Source organism: Carassius carassius, chromosome 2, assembly GCF_963082965.1.
Source record: "Carassius carassius chromosome 2, fCarCar2.1, whole genome shotgun sequence".
In the NCBI taxonomy this organism is placed as follows: Eukaryota; Metazoa; Chordata; class Actinopteri; order Cypriniformes; family Cyprinidae; genus Carassius; species Carassius carassius.
The window spans coordinates 47786506-47807704 of record NC_081756.1 but is presented as its reverse complement, the minus strand read 5'-3'; the positions used below and the strand labels follow the sequence as shown (position 1 = coordinate 47807704).

The window sequence follows — 21199 nt, the reverse complement described above, 5'->3', positions numbered from 1 at the left end:
CTTGGATGAATATAATTTTACATAAGATGCAACATATGCATATACTACGGTACATATTCAGTAAGTAATTGATTTATATTACAAGTAGGCTTCTAGTGTAAATCAATGAGATATTTATAAAAGTATAGCGGACTCATTAATGCATATAAATGTCAGTTGTTAGTATGTCTTCGTAAAATTATATTTGAATGCTCAGTTCCCTTTCAGTCAGTCACATTTGACGTTATGTCGATACTGATTTTAGGGCTTTAACTTGGGAGCCCCAATTGCTTCTGAGTAGTAAAAAGCTGCCCAAATGAACAATGGCAAGTGGAAGTTTCATGCCCAGCCACTCCCCCATACACATGGTTATATAAGATGGTAGATGCCCATGTTTGAGCCATCAATCTTCGATTCATCTCTAAATGAGTAGAAGTGATTCCTGTCTGGGCACTTCAGCAAATAAAATAACAATTTTCCCTAAAACAGCAAAACAGATGGTAAGCATCTTTTTAAAGTTGCCTCTCTGTCCAAGCATTTTCTTGATGCTGCCTTTTTTTTTTACCTCTTCTGACGGCCATATCTGACAAGCATGCTGAGACTGTTTTTGCTCTCGCTGTGAGAGCATAACTATGGCGAGGCTGTGATCACTACTTGCCACAAGTGAGTCCCCTCTGCCACAATTTAGCCTTGCTGTTTGAGCTCCCAAGTGATGTCGATCATACATGTGATTTGGGTCTCCCGAGGAGGATCAGATTTTGATGGCTGCATCGGAGTGTGAGCCAATGTCCTCTGAGGATGAAGACTTAACTAAAGCTCAACGTCACCCCTTTGGGTCTGATTGTTTAGTCGGAGACTGACTCAGAGTTGATGGCCATGCTTTCCCATGCTGACATGAGCATCAGGCTGGAGTGGAACCCACTGCCCTCTTCCAAGCATTTGCGGTTGGATTATTGGTTTCTGCTGCCATTCTTCCCAGAAGTGCATAGGTTCCCCAGGAGGAGAGTGTGATTGCAGTGTCACAAAAAGCATGGGGGAATCATGCATGCCTCCTGTCCTCATGCATGCCTCCTGACTTACTCGCCATTGGATAGGCCACCTCCAGCCTGCATGTGATGACTGTCCTGCAAATATATCAGGCCAAAGCACTGTATTGCATGGGTTTTTTTTCTGAGCCAGGGTTGATGCAGGAACTACACAAGGTTGGTAGGTTTTTGCCTCTGGGCGACTGATCAAACTTGGTTTACAGCAATCGACCTGAAGGATGCATACTTCCATGTCTCGATATTGCTTCAACGCAAACCAGTTGTTTGGTTTGATTTGAGGGTGGGGCATATCAGTACAAGGTCATGCTGTCTCTATGCCTTTACCAAAGTTAAAAAGACCACCCTTGCCCAAGTAAAGGAAGTGGGCAATCACACTCTCAGCCATCTCGACAACTGGATTTTTTTAACTCACTCTTGAGATCTATTGTGCAGACACAGGGACCTTGTGATCCGGCACCTCAGCCAGTTGGGGCTTCGGGTCAACTGGGAAAAGAGAAAGCTATCTTCTGTGCAGAGCATCTCTTATTTCTCAGTATGGAGTTAGACTCAGTCAACATGATGGCACATCTCACAAATAACCATGCCCAGTGAGTGCTGGACTGCCTGAATGCATTCAGGGGGGAAACCGGTTCCACTGAACAATTTCAGAGGCTCCTGGGGCATATGTCATCCTCAGCAGTGGTATTGCTGCTCGGATTGCTACATATGAGACTGATTCATCACTGGCTACTTGGCCAAGTCCCGAGATGGTCATGGCACAAATGGCACATTCTACATGTCCATTACATTGAGTTGTCACCAGACTTTTGGCCCTTGGTCAAAACTAGGCTTTCTACAGGCAGGGGTGCCCTTAGAACAAGTGTCCAGGCATGTTGTTATTACAACAGATGCCTTCAAGACTGGCTGGGGTGCTGTATGCAATGGGTACCAGAGATTCCTAGTAGACAAGTAGACAACAAGTCCATGGCAAAACATGACATGGTCATCAGGTTCCATTCCTAGGCCATGCCTCATCCCTTATTGGGATCTCTCTGTGATCTTTTTTTAAGATCCTGTCTCTGAAGACAGCTCTCCTGACTGCACTATCCTCCAACAACAGGACTATCTATCTATCTATCTATCTATCTATCTATCTATCTATCTATCTATCTATCTATCTCCTTTATAAGATCAAGTGGTGAACTTGCAAATGCTGCCTTTGGAGGAGGCAGAGATAGCCCTTGTTTCCTGTTCACGCTCTGTGCGTTTACGTAGAGCGCACATAAAGCTTTAGAAGTTCTGACCTGCCCTTTGTCTGCTTTGGAGAACATCACAAGGGGAAGGCTGCCTCCAAAAAGGGGTTGGCCCACTGGCTAGTGAATACCATCACCTTGGCGTACCAAACACAAGGTTGGTCATGCCACCTAGGAGTGAGGGCTCACTCAGAGTGTCACCTCCTCCTGAGCTCTGGTGCACAGAGCCTCTCTAGCAGGCTTCTGTAGAACCATGGGCTGGGCAACACCTGATACCTTGTTAGGTTTTACAGTGGCCAACTTGAGCTGGTTTCTTCTCATGTGTTGTGTACTAAGGTAAGTGGCAGGAAGACCTGCTCTGTGTCTCGGCGGAGGAGTCTGATGCCAGGTTCAGTACTTGAGTTTGCTTGCCTCTTCGGTCATCCCCTGTACTGGACTTTGTACCGTACTGCCCACATGAATTGATTCCCTTCTGGTAATCTCATTTGGGTATTGTATTCTTGCATGGTATTGTTTTCCTCTTTGTTAATCATATCTTCCCTTGTCAGAATTACTTCTTTCTAGTCACTGCTTTGGTAGTAGTTCCTCCCTTTTTCAGTCAGTGACTTTGCTATATGTACAGTAGCACTGCCCTGCTGGCCAGTCCATATGTTTACTCTCCACATGTTACATCCCTTCGGTCAGCATGTGTTCTCCGTAGCATCCTTCTCTGCACTGACTTAGCCACGCTTCCCCAGTGTAATGCAACTGGTCATGTTTGGAAATGAGAGAGCTGAAGCACTCTTCTTTATTCTGGATAAAAGAACAGCAGCTGCAACCTTCATCGCTGTAAGTACAGTCCTTAGGTAAGTGTAGTCTTTTCAGTCCCACTTCAGACCAAAAGACTATTCAGCTCATGACAGGGCACTGGGTAGGTTGCGACTTGGGATGACAGCTGTTACTTGGCACGCAAGATCTGACATCTGCATTGCAAGTCCTTGTAAAAGTTTGGATGTGGCATTTTCCATAAGGACCCCTAACGTTAGTGTTGATGTAATGTTAAACGTGACTGACTGAAAGGAAACGTCTTGGTTAAGTATGCAAGCATTGTTCCCTGAAGGAGGGAACAGAGACGTTATATCCCCCCTGTCACAACTTTGAACTACCCCTCTAAATGGCCGGGACATGATATTGATTCCTCAGCACAAACCTGAATGAGTGGATGCACAATGCCGCCTTATATACCTGTGTGTACAGGGAAGTGACTGGGCATGCAAATTTCATTCGCCAATGTTCATTGGCCTAATTTTTACTACTCACAGGTGATTGGGGCTCTCAAGTGAAACCCCTAACATTAGTGTTGATGTAATGTATCCAATCCCTCCTTCAGGGAACGAGGATTACATGCATAACTGAGAAGTTTTATGATCAAAGCTCTGTAGTTTAAAAACATATAATGCAACGCAATACAATAATATTTGAGAGTTAAATAAACGTTTCTCAAAAGCTTGATGGATCATATTAAAGTAAAGATATCACACAAAATACACTTGAAATATGAGCTGAAGGTGGACGTTTGTACAATTATATACTAATAGAACTTTTACTTGCTAAAAAGTATGAAATATCAATTAGATGACAGAAGGAATATGGTTGATTGTGTGCAACATTTTTAACATTAAACTTTTGATCATGCCAGTAATTTAGATATTTAGAGATTTGTTTATCAAACACAATACAGAAGGATTTATAGAGTTAAATGGCCAAACTGTGAATATTAATATAATAAGCCCTCTGATTTCACAATTTAAACCACACAGTAAAATGTGCAGTTTGTTAAATGATTAATGTGATTTTGACTATCGTATCTGTGACCATGATTCATGTGCTTGACTGTCAGGTGTATTTATCACAAAGGGAGATGTCGGCGTTGGTACCATTGTTGGGTCAGCAGTCTTCAACATACTGGTCATCATTGGAGTGTGTGGCATCTTTGCCCGTCAGGTAGACATACTCTATCTATCAAATCTATCTATTAAAGGAGGTAAACAGTATTAATAATAAGAGTTAATTTAGCCTTACTCCGTTGAAATCATAATGAACACCTGAAATACGCATATTGCCACAGTTTCTTGTGTGTCTTTTGACCATTTCTGCCCTAGACGGTAGTCCTGACCTGGTGGTCTCTGTTCAGAGACTCACTGTACTACATCTTCTCAGTTCTGGCCTTGATTTTGGTGAGTCTATGTTTAACTGTATATATGAGAGAGGACAAAAAAGAGAGGGGAATAGTATAATGCAGTATAAACATGGCCTCAGTAATGACTCTAGATTTTCTTCAGTAGAGTTTCAATTATACAATGATGACTTCATCAGCAACCAATATTCATTTAACTTCTTCGATGTCTCTTTTTATCCAGGTTATCTATGATGAAAGAGTTGTATGGTAAGTCGCACCACTGTGTGTTTCCTCTAAACCCATGTCCACATGTTCAAGCAGATGATAAAAATTGTATTGTATCTGCAGAGGTACTGCAATTATTTAGAAACATTAGGAAGTTCATATGTTTGGACGAATCGCTTTTTTGATAAAGTGTCTGCTAATGTAATGTAAATGTACACGTATGAGAGTTATTGATATTTGTGTCCATTAATGCATTATTATAGGTGGGAATCAGTGCTTCTGGTCTCCATGTATGGAGTCTACATCCTTATCATGAAGTGAGTATCATGCTGTTTTCAAAATCAAAGCGATGATGGGAATGGAAAGTTCTGCAGTTGATCTTATGCCAATGTGGATATTAAATAATACAAACACAGCCAGATCTGTTTCATAATGACAATTGGAATCTACTATGAATAGCTCAAATTAGCAACTGGTTTAAGACATGCTTTTTTTTGGCAGCGGGGAGGGGGGGGCATTTAATTATGGCACAAATACCAGTAAATTGACTACTGCAAATATTATTACATCATGTTGCGTGATTCATCTGAATACTCTCCTCCTATATATTTTACATCTGAAAGGGAAACTCCTACAAAAGCATATGCAATAATCTCAGTCACAAAAATAACTGCCCACACCTTTTTAGCACTAAATTTTCACTGCATACCTTAAGTAAATCCTGACAGTAGTCTTTTAATGCCAAAAGAGGGCTTGCACTGGCACAGGCCGTTAGTAAATCTGGCCATTTGTGTAAATATTGAATATTTTCATGGTGCATTTAGAAGATATTCAGAGTAGTGTTCATTAATTATTCAGGCCGCTCCAATTTTATCACCCATTTCTGGAACATTTGAGAAGATATTTCAAGATTTTCCAACACATAATTGCATTGTTTCTTTTGAAGTCTGGAGCACACTATGATCCCACAATTCATGCTGTAACAGTGCGACTGAGACATTCTACTGACAAGCATGATCACATTTTGATATTGGTTGTTGGTAAAAGCTTAGCCTTAGACATAAGCATGTCAGTAATATTGGTGTATGATTGTTAGTTAAAGAATTAGCTACATTAATGCACATCATAAATGCTTAAAAATATATATAAAAAAATGATGCGGTGCATTGTGCTGTTTCATATCAGATTCACATTCTATATACTGTACTTGAGAAAACTGTTTTTGGCAGCCAAATGGAAAAAAAAATCTCACTCACTCAAACTACTCAGATGAAATATCGATACTGCTCAGTGCATGAAGGGAACATTTAATATATTGAGAAAATCAGGTTATAGAGAAATTGTATTTTAATTAAAGCATGGGTTTACACATTTATTGATCAGAGGGGAGGTGTTGAAGTTCCATGAAAGATCCTCAGAGATATGGACAACCAGGAATTTGAAGCTAGACACACAGTCTACTTTGGTCCCATCAATGTTGATGTGTTTGTGTGTGTGTGTGGGGGGGGGGGGGGGGGGTGATGATCAGGCTTAACACAGTGGTGTTTTCTGCAAACTTGATTATGGAGTTAGAGCCATGTATAGGGCTATGCAGTCATGGGTGAAAAAGGAAGTAGAGAATTGGGGCCAGGACATAGCCATGTGGTACACCAGTGTTCAATAAACCGAAAACGGTTCACCGGTTCATTTGCGCTCGACGTAATGGCATCATTGGCTATGACTGCCCTTGATTCAAGCCTTCGGTTTACCTGGGCTCATAACATTAGCACAGAATCAGTTCAGAATCAATCACCAAAAGAATCACAGCTTAAGTAATTTGTGGATTAATGCTTATTGGAGACGTGAACCGTTTAAAACGATTCAGTTCGATTTGGTGAACTGGTTCAAAAAGATCCGGTTACATCGAATGATTCGTTCACTAACCGGATATCACAAACTGCTTTGTTTTGAACTCTCTCTCATAACAGACATGGAAGAGAAGACAATGCTGAATAAAGTCGTAGTTTTTGCTATTTTTGTACCAAAATGTATTTTCGAAGCTTCAAAAAATTGTAACTGACCCTCTGATGTCACATGGACTACTTTGAAGATGTTTTTCTTACCTTTCTGGACATGGACAGTAGACCGTACACACAGCTTCAATAGAGGGACTGAGAGCTCTCGGACTAAATCTAAAATATCTTAAACTGTGTCACGAATATAAACTGAGGTCTTACGGGTTTGGAACGACATGAGGGTGAGTTATTAATTACATAATTGTGATTATTGGGTGTATTAACCCTTTAAGTACACTTTTAAAAAGTGCACTTTGCAATGATGTCAAATTTAGTTAAAGTTTGTTAAATTTAAAAGACAATATAAGTAATGATAAAATTGCATATATAGATGTACTTAAGTCCTACAAAATGTAATCTACAGTACATTTCCATTTAATTAAGTGTTCAAAAACATTCAGTTTGCAAAACTGTACTTTTCCACAAGGTTTTTCTTTTTACTTTTTAACATCTATTGATAAAAAATATGATTAAATATTAATAATTATTAATAATTAAGTAATATTACTTAAATTCTTATCAACAGGAGAGAACATTTGATAAAAAAGACAGCTGTTGAGTGTTTTATTAGCATAGCAATTTTAAACAATACATACTGTACTGTGCTTCAAAGAAGTGTTGCTGAAACTTGTGCCTGAAAACTACTTGAATGCTAATGTGTTAAGGAGAAACTCCCTGGATGGTTACGTTTGAGAGGAAGAAACCTCAATCTGCAAATCAGCAAAGTTGTACAACAAACAATCATAAAATTAATACTTAATTTGAAGAGTTTGCAACTTATTTTCAAGATCAAATAATAGCCCAGATCTAAATGTCTTGACCTCTCTGAGGTTGCTTCAATCGTGTCTGTTTTCTAGCTTTTCTTCTCTTTATTGCTCTGCAATTGCAAATGCATAACACCTCTTGCATGTGTATGAGGGAGAGGATCATGTTTCATTTATTTGGAAAGGAGAGCTGATGAGTACTAGTGTTTTAGAGACAACACAGCTTCTAGAGAGATAAGGATCTTCTACATGACAACAACCTTCATTAAGCACCTTTTAAGGCCATTAGGGGAGGCTTGAGCTCTTCAAGCCGCAGATAAACATCCCTCCTCTCTGTTTTGTTGGAGGAGGGAAGCTGAAGCATTTTTTCCACAGAGATGTTGATAATTCAAGATATTACATATTTATCCCAAACAGATACAACAGCCCTGTTGAAAAGATGAAGAATAGGTTGTGGTTTGAAATGCGTTTGCGTTATGTTGCCAGCAGATGCCTTAAAAAGACACAGCGACTCAAAAACCTTTGGAGAAACTTTCAAAGTTTATATAAGTAAACTGTGAAACTGAGGAATGTATAAAAATTGAAGGTAACTTTAGAATAGTTAACACTTGTCTGCTATTAACTATGACATTTCTCTCAATAAATCTTAATTTGCTGCTTATTAACAGTTAGTAAGGTAGTTGTTAGGTTTAGGTATTGGGTAAGATTAGGGATGTAGAATAAAGTCAAGTAGAATAAGGCATTAATATATTCTTAATTAGCACTAACACATGGCTAATATTGTAGTAATATGCATGCTAATAAGCAACTATTATGTGTTAGCTATTCTAAAGTTTCACCAAATTTAATAACACCCATTTACTGCCATTATAAAGCTGGAAAGAGCCAGGACATTTTTAAATGTAACTCCGATTGTATTCGTCTGAAAGAAGAAATTCATATACACCTAGGATGACTTGAGGGTGAGTAAATCATGGGGTATTTTTTATTTTTGGGTGAACTATCCCTTTAATCTCATTGGCAGGTTTAACAGTCAGATTGCCAGCTTTGTTCAGAGATCATGTGGCAGTCCAGGCCAATGTTGTGTCAGGAGACAAATATCCAGAGATAAAGAGGCTGATGAAGCAGGAACAGACGGCAACACCTCCTTAGTGCTGTTGAGGAAAGGTACATGCATGCATGCATGTTTTGCATGACTTTTGTTTTGTATGAGATGCATTGCTTCTCATAACATGCATATCCAGTGTAGAATCTGGGTCCTGAAGCAGAAGCAATTTCCTGTATTTACTGTCAGCTCCAGCAGGTTCGCCGCAGGAGTCTCCAGTAGTGATGGTGGATGAACTGCTCATCTTAAGGCCACACCAGCTCTCGTTCCCAGAGGCTGGACTGCGTGTCATGATCACACCGCATTTCTCTCCACGCACCCGTCTCTCTATGGCCGGACGCATGCTCATCAGTGAGGTGAACTCCAACATCGCTCTTTTATTTATTATTATTATTATTATTTTATGTTACCTAATACAGACAATTTCCTTTGAATTCCTTTGAAATTTAGTTTTTAATATATTTTTAACTAGAAATAAAAATTGTATGGAAAAATTGTATTTAAATACACATTTGTTTGTGAGGGAAAAAAGTAAAAATTTGCTCAATTATGTTGTAAATAAAACAACCATAAGTAAATAAATGAGAAAATAATCATTTCATTTTTTCTACTTCAAAATTTCATGTTTAATTCAATGTTACTTGCTGTTTCTTTGTAATTAATTGTAAATAAAAAAAAAAATTTTTTGTGTAGTACTAAAATGTATTATTTTATATATAAAACTTTGTTTTCAGATAAAAATAATGTGGTAGATATTTGTCGTGCTGGTTTACAAAATCACTATTTAACTTGAAGGATGTTTTGATAGTACTGAAGACAAATAGGTCTGATAAGTTATTTTTATTATGCATACCATGTGTTCTATATTAGGAAATAAATAGAAGAGTTTATCAAAATGAATGCTGATTTTTTTTGTCACAATGTAAAAAAAAACTTTTAAGTTATGAATAAAAAAGATTATTGCAACATGTTTTACAATATATATATATATATATATAAAATGTTAAATGGCATTTATTTGTATTATTTGAGATTTATAAGCAATTTCTTGGTGCAATTGTTTTTTTTTTTCGTTTAGTTTTTTTCTGTATAAATTGCCCCAATTGATACATTGAAAAGTGAGTCAATTCTTGAATTAAGAATCTGGTTCAGGCCTGTATGATGCAACTGGCTTTGACACTAATGACGCACCAAAATGTAAATTCCTCTCTTCTCCTTTGCTCTTCTCAGAGACAGAGATTGCTCCAGGAGAATAAGATGAACAGGACCTCAGGGAAGACATTTGGGTCTAGAGGAATAGTAAATGGAGGAAGTGTTGAAGCACAGCAAACACCTGAGGACACAGAAATGACGGATGGCAAGAACGGAGCAAAGGTGGAACACTCTCAACATGAGGAAGAGGATGAGGACGGGGACGAAATGTTCAAACCTCACCATTTTCCTGGTTAGTGCATTTAGCCAGATCGAATGCCAATTAGTATTAAAAACATTCAGACATTTTTGCTTATTGGTTTATTCTGCTGCTTGTGGTAGGCCTTGAATCACATAATCTAGGAGAATCTCCAGTTACCTTTATCTAATATGTATACAACTGTATGTAACGTCAAGTCAAATCAGGTCACATTTATATATTTAGTGCTCTATACAATACAGATTAAAGTAAATTTAAATGTACTCACCCTCAGGCCATCTAAGATGAGATCAGATTTGGAGAAATTTAGGATTGCATCACTGTCTCACCAGTGGACCCTCTGCAGTGAATGGGTGCCGTCAGAATGAGAGTCCAAACAGCTGATAAAAACATCACAATAATCCACAGCACTCCAGTCCATCAGTTAATGTCTTGTGAAACCAAAAGTTGCATAGACTTTTTTAAAAAATTTTTTTTTAACTCTTACTTTCGGCTAAAAAATCAATCCGTAATATTGCTTTCTCCAGTGAAGTCGTCCCGTCTCAATCAGGAGAGAAATCTGCACAAATCAACCACAGTTTACAAGCCAAAACAGTCCGAAACAGCTCTAGACAAATATGTGGGTGGATTGTTGTGTGAGAGACAACAGGAGATTGACTTTTTCACTGGAGGAAGCATCTTTATGGATTATGGAGTCATAAAGTTACAGTTTAACCTGTTAGCCAGCACCCCAACGGCCCGCGTCCTCAACACCCCTAAACTCGCACGTGTCAGTGTTCACGAATAGATTAAATGAAACGGTACAAATTTAATCTTGACAATCTATATATGATTCTAAAGATCTAAGCCTCAAGCATCGACGACAGATCGCTGTTTTTCAATGGAAAGCTTATAAAGACTGTATTTGCTACATTTATGTAAGCAGTACACATACAAACATGAACAATGGAAACGCTGTACATACCAGATCCGTCGTAATAACGACAGTGTTCCCACGCGTCCTGGAAAACCTGGAAATCCTGGAATATTAATGACCAATTTTCCAGTCCTGGAAAACACATGGAAAATGAGAGAAAACATAGATTGTCCTGGAAAAAATCTTGTTGTCCTGGAAAATTATTATTTTTACATTTTCTTGATCATTAAAGAATTGGCCGACAGCTGGTTGAAACAATTAACGTAATACAGAAAGTGCTCTGTTCAGGGATGCTGAGTTTTGACACGTGAGCTCACGCTGTTTAAGCTCCCTGTGACGTATGACGCTGTCTCGTGTTGCCGGTTTTCAGGTGCTAGAAATTAAGTGCTCGAATGTTTGCAGCAAATTTTCACTGGTATGGAGGTAATATTTAATTACATGTTAATATTATTGTAAAGAAATTATTTTGATACGCATGTGCAAGGGGTCTGCACGGCGAATTACAGCATGAGTGACAAGGGCGTAGATTTGGTTTGAACATTGGGGGGGTTGAACGTTGTATGCTGCCCGTTATTTTTTTCAAAAAAAAATTTTATGTGTATTGTTATTGGATAATTTATTTCTTCCTATCTATCTATCTATCTATCTATCTATCTGGCAACATGCTTTAACTGATTAAAAATTCAACATATACAAATATGAAAGAGACAACATTTAGACATTTATTTTAAGATTTTTACATTCCACCTTAATGCTTTTTAATTTTTTTTCTAAAGGGAAACACATCTTTAAAACATTAAAGGCATTAATGTATAGCCTAACTTTACAAAACTGCTGTTTTTCTATACTGTTTCCTATTTTATTTTATTTTATTGATTGAATGGCATCTTCTTTACCTGATCACCTGCTCCTCCTCTCCCTCTACTGACTTTTCTACCCTGCAGCTATATTTACCTCGAATCTGTTATAAAAACATGTTAAGAGATTATACAACTCATAACGTTATGAAATTTGTGTATAATCATCATTCATAAAATTCTAACATAGTAGAGATTATCAAAAGAAAGAAATTAAGTATTGAAACCCGCCAGTAGGCGGCAGTGTTTCACTGTTTTAATGAGTTAGCCACTTAAATCGTTAATTCATCCAATTCGTTCAAAAGTCAGATTAATTTAATAAGAAAACAAACACCGATGTGAATACTTTTGTCGTTGATAATTACAGACACTATTGAAAAATATACTAGCAAAACAGACAGCTGCTTTGGTAACTTGTTATACTGATAGTTATAGCTAAATACATTGCAATGGATTAGCTAGCTAAAATATATGTGGTGTGTACTAACTATTACACAATATTCTCATACCTCATTCTCAGTACATGCTTTAATTTTTTTTGCATCCCTCTCTGACCAGCAGTTAAATATAGTCCGCTGTGCAGCGCTTCTCTTCATTTTTGGCGCTAACATTAACCGTGTGCTCTCCCATTCAAACACCACTCGCTTGTTTTGGTGAAAGTGCGACTCATTGGTTGGGCGTAACCAATCGGTTCAATAGAGGGGGAGTATGTATTTTTTGTCTGATTTATTATGACATACTCATATTTAATTAGGAACAAAATTGTTTTTACAAAATAAATGAATTCTATTTTTTCATATTATATTTTTCATTTGATCTACTGTGATTTTCATGTTGAAATATTGGGGGGGTTGTAACTGATGGATTTGAATATTGGGGGGGTTACCCCCCCCCATCCCCCCCATAAACTACGCCCCTGATGAGTGACGACATTTGCCTGAGGAAAGGTTATCGATTTGTTAAGTCTATTTTATTTAGAATCGTTGGAACGTCTTGCATCCCCATGACAAATCAGACCCAAATTTCCCAAACCTGTTTTATGAACGATATAGGAAGTGAAAATGAAATGCTGACGCGATGCACAGCGATAATTGCGTGTTCATAGTGCAGCACAAACTTGTGAACATGATGTGGAGGCCGGTAGTATATAATAGTACGTATATAAACGTATATATAAAGGCACGTTTGCTATTGTACTATTGTCTGTTTGCTCTGTTTCACCAACCTAGTAGTTCCAAACAGACGTTTCTCTTAGTAACAAACAGTACAGTGACGTTTCTTTGCCGACTGAATCTTTGAGAAACGATTCATGACTCATTCATGAAGACCGTCATTTTCTTCATTCCTAAATAAGCGTTTTGAATGAATCGTTTGATAGAGTGACTCCAATGATTCACTCAGTAAGACTGTTATCTGCTGCCATCTGCTGGTGGTAATAGTTTAATTTTTTAAAGCATCTTACCTTTCCTCTTTCTATTCTAAATTGTATTTATTTTAAAACATTAAATTTGTTGAGTTATTTATACAATTGTGATATACTGTTCGTTTATATTTTATTAAAACACTAGATTATTACTAGTGGTTTTTTATTAAATAATGAACATTAACACAAGGAACATCCTGTAAAAATTCAGCTGTTCAAAAAAGAATGTGTCTCCTTCCTTTCCATGACTTGCAAGAAAATAATGGAGAGAAGTCCCCTAATGTACCCAGCTGTGTGGCACTTGAGCTCCCTTGACCCTGTGATCATGGTTGCAAACAGAGATAATTCAAGAGAAATGTTTCAAAAACTCTTGCAAGTTTTGCTCAATGCTGGTTGATACACTGCACCTCAGTGTGATGAGGTTCTTGCACAGTGCAAAATGTTTTTAATACACACACCATAAAGCATAATTCCCAAATTTTGCTTACACTTCCAGGCTGGACAAGTTTCGAAACCAAGCATTGAAACCATGCAGAAAGAGGCAGATGAACTGGCCGTCAGGGCAGAGAGAAAGCATAACCTCACCTTACTGACAAAATCAAATGCGTAAAAGTGTCGCAGACAAAAGTGAGGAGTTAACAGCTCTAAAACAAAGCTTGGAAAAGTTGCAAGAGAGTTTGAGCCAACTCAAACAGTAAAAAAAATGCACAAGGTTACTGTGGAGCTTAATGCAGTAAATATTTTGGACAGACATTTATTTGTTGTTTAGTCTGTTTGGGAGAGATGCTTTTTGCAAACTATTTTTTTTATAATGCCCTTTATTTATTTGGAGACTGCAGTTGGGGGAAGAGGGAAGGGGAAGCTTGACAAGAAGGGCCTAGGCAGTCGTTATAATGTGTTCATTAAAATAAAGTGTAGAGTTTACCTTCAGAAGCTGTGTGTGTGTGTGTGTGTGTGTGTGTGTGTGTGTGTGTGTGTGTGTGTATTTGGTGCATTTCTGATTTTATAGTTGGGTTATAGCCATAAATTGTATGCTTTTTTTAAGAGAGGAGAGAGGAATATATTACTTTAGGCTGTAAATATGTGATCCTTATATTTTATTCCCATCATCATGAAATTTGAAATGTCCTGGAAAAGTCCTGGAAAATGATCTCTGAAAAAGAGTGGGAACCCTGAACGAGTCATAAACACATCCACAGCTGTAAATCCCGGTTTAGTTAGAAAGGTAAGGGTCCACTGAACGACATCTCATGGAGCATGTTTAGTCCAAGGAAGCAAAAACGTTGTAATATTGTAATCATAATTTCTTTGTTTATGTTTCAGTTCTTCAGCAAAAGAACTGTTTGTGTCCATTATGGAATAACTCACGGTCAGAAACTGCGTCTTGGTAGTAAAAAAACGGCATGGTTTTGCAGCGTACAGTGTCACAAACAGAATAGACGATCCACAAAAATGAAAGATAGTATATTTGAATTTGGCGCTTCCTCGTGACGAAGTCTCATTTTTCATGATACCTTTTTCAGATTTGAATTAGAAACTCATGAGACATGTGACTTTCAGCCCATTACTTTTCTAGATTGCTCCAGGACTCATTTAATGTATTTTTATATCAAATAAAAAAATTATTTATGTGTGGTAAAAAAAAAAATTCAAGGCACTTCAGTGTCTAACTTTTAATATTTCCGAGCATTATCAAATCTGGTTGATGAAAAGTAAAGCCAAAAGTGTCTTCTTTCCAAAGACACCAAAATTAGCTGTGAGTCCCATAATGGGGGGTCAGGTTTACAGGTTAAAGTAAAAAAATTCTTAACAATGGATTTGTTTCATACAAACACACAGCTTTTGGCTTCACAAGATGTTAACTGATGGAGTGGAGTGGGTTGGATTACTTTTTGGGTGAACTATTCCTTTAAGATAGGACCATTATTGTCAATCTCGGTAAATAATTGTGTATATGTATACATAGGTGATTTTTTCTTTTCAAAAAAAATTATTCATAATTAATGAAAATAGTACTTTAAAAATGTCCTTTGGTTATTTATTCTCTGGATCTTGTGTGCATTAGCTGGCTACAGTGCGCGTCTGAAGTGGCTCGTGTCCTGGCCTCTGGCTGTTCTGCTTTATTGCACAGTTCCTAACTGTGTTTTGCCGCGTTGGCATCGCTGGTTCATGATCACCTTCATTGCATCAACCCTCTGGATTGCAATTTTTTCCTACCTCATGGTGTGGATGGTAAGAAAAAGATGAAAAATAGACCCCTTTATTAATTACTATTGATTCTATTAGTTCTATTCTGTCATTATCTGGTGTGTTTTGCAGGTCACCATCATCAGCTACACACTTGGTATTCCTGATTACATCATGGGAATCACTTTCCTGGCTGCTGGCACTAGTGTACCCGACTGCATGGCGAGCCTCATCGTCGCCCGCCAAGGTGTGTGACCTTAAATGCACATAAAAATGTTTGTATGCATGTTTTTATCTTAAAGATTCATTTTATATAAAATCTTGAAGACAGACAGACAGACAGACAGACAGACAGATAGATAGATAGATAGATAGATAGATAAATCTATCTATGCTAATAAATAGCATTTGCAATTGCTAGCATGTTTTATCATGGGGTTAGCTTGTCTCACGTTGTTAGCTTTTTTAAAGCTTGTTTTAGCACATTGCTGGAATGCTTTGCAATTTTTTTTGTATTTTAATAGCATATTTAATAGCATATTTTAGCATGTTTGTGGCATGTTTTAGCATTATGATAGCATATTTAATGTTGCTAACATCTAGCATGTTACTAGCATGTTTTAACACATTGCTAGCACGTTTTAGCATGTTTCGGTATGTTGTTTTAACATGTTTTAGCTTGTTATTTGTAAAATACATTATATTCTCATTTTAATTGTGTCTCAGGAATGGGGGACATGGCAGTGTCAAACTCCATAGGCAGCAATATCTTTGACATCCTGCTGGGACTGGGCTTCCCCTGGGCTCTGAGGACGCTAGTAGTAGATCATGGATCAGCAGTGAGTCTTTGACTTATTGTACTGTTCATACAGTGCAGATGTGATTCTGCTGATGCTTTCCTCCTTTTTGACCGCGCTGTGTCTTTTTGTCAGATATTCATCAATAATAAAGGCCTGGTCTATTCTGTCATCCTGCTGCTCGCATCAGTTTTCCTCACGGTGAGTGATGACTACCCATAATCACAACATACAAGAACAAACACCAGAGGCTTTGGGGTTCCAGAATTGTTAAGACTTTGCACCACCACAGATCTCACAGTCTTAACTGGCAAATTAGTCTAAAAATGTTAAAATATTCCATAAAAGATGGAATAGATCATAGAAATCTACACTGAGTTTATCTCATATGGGTCACTGCTCTACAGCAGGGTTTCCCAAATGGTGGTTGGTTAGGGAACTGCAGAGGCAGGAGGCTAATAATTATTTCAGTTGTATTTAAAAATAAAATAATTAAAAGAGGCTGCCCAATATCCAATATTTCTCTGGACAGAAGTTCACTGAATTTATAAATAATTGTAATATGAAGTTGTGTAAAGCCCTGTGTATGAATAATTATTAAACAAAATATTTTTACTTAATGAAAAAAAAAATGGGTGTGATTTGTAAAAAATAGATAAAAATAAATAAAAAGCACAGACGGTTGATATTGGAGCTAGAATGTCATCATTGAAATTTTAATGTAGAAATTTAGACAGTGTAGGTTAGAAAGTATAAAATAAAAATAAAATGAAAATAAAAATGAACATTAAGAATACAAAAAATATTTAAGGCGATTTAACTTTTCTTAAATTTTACATTAATTTAATTATTAGATTAATTATATGAATTTATTCTTATATATACATATATATATATATATATATAAGTTAATATTAAATATAAAGTGTATTTTTAACAATTATCTTGAATATCAATGTATTTATACAATTTACAGAACTCATGGAGTATTAAGGTAAGCTGTCAATCATTTTGAACACATTTCAACCATCTATCTTAAAAAACATTTATCTTTATCCATATTAGTCCAGAATAAGTCGTAGTGTCGTGCACATTTTACTAGGCTATTTGTGGTGACAAAACGAACATCTGTATCAAATCTGGCCTCACGCTGATGATGGAAATTGCTAGTGAAACTGTTGACCTGCCATTTATAAAAATTAGACTTAAAATTATAATGTAATGTTAATCAGATTAGTTATGTTCCACTCAGATGAATCTATAAGGCAAGTTTTAATATGCCAGTAGGAGAACATACATCACCATCTACTGTAGGAAATGGGAAATGCATCTCGTCTGACCAGAAACAGGAATAGATGAACCGAAAGGAGGATTTTAAAAGCAGAGGCATTGAAATCCCCCAATCGCCCCCCGATTACACACATTCACAGTGCTGTTAGTGTCCATGCTGACTCTGGGTGTGTGTGTTGTAGGTCCTGAGTGTGCATCTAAACGGCTGGAAGCTGGATCGGAAACTAGGTCTTGGTCTCCTGTTCCTTTACTCCATCTTTCTGCTCTGCTCCATCCTCTTCGGTCAGCTCTAGAGGCGCTGACACACTCTTCAGTGCGTTCTTGTTATGCTTTCATTTTTATAGTGCTTTTACTGTAGATCAGGTACTAAATCTTGGCTGATTTCATGCCTGCGTACAGTAGCAGCAAAGGGAAATTTTATGCTCTACAGAAACAACCTCAGAATGGTTTTCAAGATCTGGTCAGTCCTTTGTTCTGAACACAGCAGGAACGGATACAGTTTTTGATTGCCTTCCCTTATGAAACAAAAATATATTGTAGGATATATTGTACTTTACATGTGCTTCAGTATGTTAGTCAACACATCAAAAGTGTGCTTCTTTAAAACATGACAAAAGTCATGTCAAAATAAAACAATGATTTAAAATTAAATTTGACATCATTAGTGTAATTTAAAAAAAGTGTGTTCGGAAACAGTCCTCTCTTCAAGTCACTTAAGTGGCCTTGCATGTGAAAAATATTATATGCAGTTTTTTTAAAGATTTGAAGTACACTACAAGTGCAAATTCAATACAATTAAGCAGACTTCTTTTTCACAAGGGTAGGCCTGTTTCTGTGTTCTGATTGCCTGAGCTGCGTTGCAAGAGCACTGATAAAGAGTACAAAGCACTGGGACATTTCACAGGTTGTATTACTCCGCTGGTCTGCGTTCACAGTGTTTCAGCCTATATATGTGGCCCTTTCTCACTTTTAGGAAATATCATAATAAAATTCATAGTGGAGCTGGTCTAGATTGTTTACAAAATGCTTTAAGCATGATAGGAGACCTCTGTTGTTCAGCCTTACTGTTACCTGATCTACACGAATACAGCAAATGTAAAAGTGCTGAAAATGCACCCACTCTTAGGGCATCCAAGATGTAAATGAGTTTGTTTCTTCATCAGATTTGGAGAAATGTAGCATTGCATCAGTGTCTCAGCAATGGATGCTCTGCAGTGAATGTGTGCCGTCAGAATGAGAGTCCAAACAGCTGATAAAAACAACACCGTAATCCACACCACTCCAGTCCATCAGTTAACGTCTTATGAAGAGAAAGGCTTTCTCCAGAGAGCACTATTGTATTGTTTTATTCTGACAAAAAAACACAAAGACCAAAAAGGAACATATTCCTTAAACCACTGCACACACAACACAAATAGCCTTAAATTGATTCGTTAAATATTGTTTTGATGAAAATGTAATCACTAATTTGTGAATTATAGAGCTAGTTCGCCCCAAAATTACAACTGTCATCATTTATGTCGAAACAAACCTGTATGGCTTTCTTCGGTGGAACATAAAAGAAAATATTTTGAGAAATGTCTCGGTGTTTTGTTTTTGTCCATACAATGTAAGTCAAAGGTCTCCAGAACTAACTGGTTACCAACATTCCTTAAAATATTTTCTTTTGTGAAATGATTTTTGGGTGAACTATCCCTTTAAGAATCAATCGACACTCATCACACAAAAGTAAACTAGCACAGTAGACTATTGAAGTTTGCTAGTTGACGTTTGTTGTGGATATAATACAAAACAAACCAAACAAACAACTCTTCAGTAAATCACAGAATAATTTATTTCTGTTGACTGATGGTAATGTAATCCATATGAATATCAGTATGTCAGCATGTAGCCCACGAAAAATTAACTGTACTCTGATGACTTAGTTTTTTATGTTTTTTAATTGTACTCAAATTTCATGTACTTGGTTTTTGTAATCAGATTATGTAATAGCACTAGTTATAGAAAGACTGTTTATTTCCTGTAGTTATTGACCAAGTAATCACGTTGTGGTAATTCTGTCTTTAATCAGTTTGCACTGACTGTAGCAATACTTCTGAATTCATAGAGACTGATAATTTGTCTTTGATGATTCATGTACGTGTGGGAATATTTGTAGAAACATAATAGGTCTTTTAGCGATAGACTAATATATATTTAAACAACAACAACACAGGTTGGCCTGTAGTAGTCATTTAATGTGATTGTATTTTTGATAGTTGTTTTCTTGATGGATGTTTTTAAAAAGAGGTTTGTAACTGGTTGTTATAGAATATAATATATGTGCACTGAATTTTTTTAGTGAAATTTCAGATCATCCCCCTAAAAAAACAAACAAATAATAATAGTAATTTTAATAGTTGTAATTGGAAAATACGATGTTTATAGAAAACGCTATATGGGGAATATTTAGGGTTATTTGTTATTTATGTAGATTTAGACCTGTTTGTTATTAAGTATGAGAGTACACGAAATTACTCTCTATATTTAACTACGATTTGCCTAGTTTTATAAATTCTAGTTGGAATGTTTTTAATATTTCTATATTACATAGAAATGGATATGGTGTGAGTAGAGTTGTTAGACTGGAGGGAAATCAGTGAGTCTAGCAATAATGTCTACTCTATACTCTATACGGTTGTAAATTTCACTGTTGATAACAATTGTTGGCATGTATTTAGATAAGCAGTCTGTGAGTTCTGTCCTGTGAGATTCATCTAATTTTGTAAATAGTGGTAACACTGAGATGATATTTGCTGAATGGTTAGTGCAATTACAAAACAGTGATGTCACTAAATAATAATTATGGTGGAGAGGGAAAATTCAAATGCTTCATGCCTTTTCCATAAAGGAATGCTGTAGAAAAAAAAACTATTATATATTGTGTGCAATAAAATGTGCAATAATAAAATGAGAGGTTCTGTCCAGTTTTATTTTAGCATCATTGAGCCGCCATTATAGGTTTTTATTAATAGTTTACATACATATATATATATATATTCAGTATTCTTTTTAATTAAAAAAATTGTGTTTTGTCATTTTTACTAGCTTTTTATTGTGACTGGTTAATAATGTTTACATTAGTTTTTAATTTATTTCAGTATTCATTTTCATTTTAATAATTGTTTTGTCATGTTTACTAGTTTTTAATGTCTATAGTTTTTTATTAATTTCTATTTCAGTTTTAGTTTATCATGTCAGTACATAAATTTAAACTAAAATGGGAAATGTTTCCTTGGCATCTAACTGTTGTTTTAATACTTTCAGTTTTTATGGTTTCAACAAAATCCATTCTAAAATTACTTTAGTCTTAAAAAAGTTATAATAGTGCAAATATTGTGTTCTTTAAAGGGGACCTAATAAGCAAAATTCACTTTTGTATTGTTTTTGAAAATAATTATGCGTTGGTAGTGTGTGTACAAAAACCACAGTGTTGTGGTAAATATTTATCCACTCCATTAGTTATTTACCCCATAAATCAGAACTGTGTCTCAAAATGAGCTGTTCAGGAATGTTCTCCAATGTGATGCCATTCTGAATAGGCTCCGCCCACCACTGGTAAGGATCTCTACCTTATTAACTAAATTATACTAAATTAGCATATCTGCATGAGGTTAGTGACTCACCGAAAGCACTTGAGACACCTAGGATGGCACATCCAACTTGTAAAACCTGGCAAAATATTCTGTGAAGACCACCCAGCTGCAAAGCATGCA

The 21199-nt window shown here is 36.6% G+C and overlaps 1 protein-coding gene across 1 annotated transcript in view; it reads left to right on the top strand.

Annotated features, from left to right (window-relative positions):
- Positions 1-17950, top strand: part of LOC132111004 (sodium/potassium/calcium exchanger 3-like) — a 40834-nt gene extending 22884 nt beyond the window's left edge. Inside the window, exons 6-17 of the mRNA XM_059518169.1 lie at positions 4137-4240; positions 4399-4473; positions 4657-4682; positions 4904-4957; positions 8483-8625; positions 8753-8919; positions 9794-10007; positions 15236-15402; positions 15490-15604; positions 16084-16196; positions 16290-16355; positions 17627-17950. Coding sequence (XP_059374152.1) covers positions 4137-4240; positions 4399-4473; positions 4657-4682; positions 4904-4957; positions 8483-8625; positions 8753-8919; positions 9794-10007; positions 15236-15402; positions 15490-15604; positions 16084-16196; positions 16290-16355; positions 17627-17737 — 1355 coding nt within the window. The 3' untranslated portion in view covers positions 17738-17950. The remainder of the gene's footprint in view (positions 1-4136; positions 4241-4398; positions 4474-4656; positions 4683-4903; positions 4958-8482; positions 8626-8752; positions 8920-9793; positions 10008-15235; positions 15403-15489; positions 15605-16083; positions 16197-16289; positions 16356-17626) is intronic.
- Positions 17951-21199: the final 3249 nt, after the last annotated feature.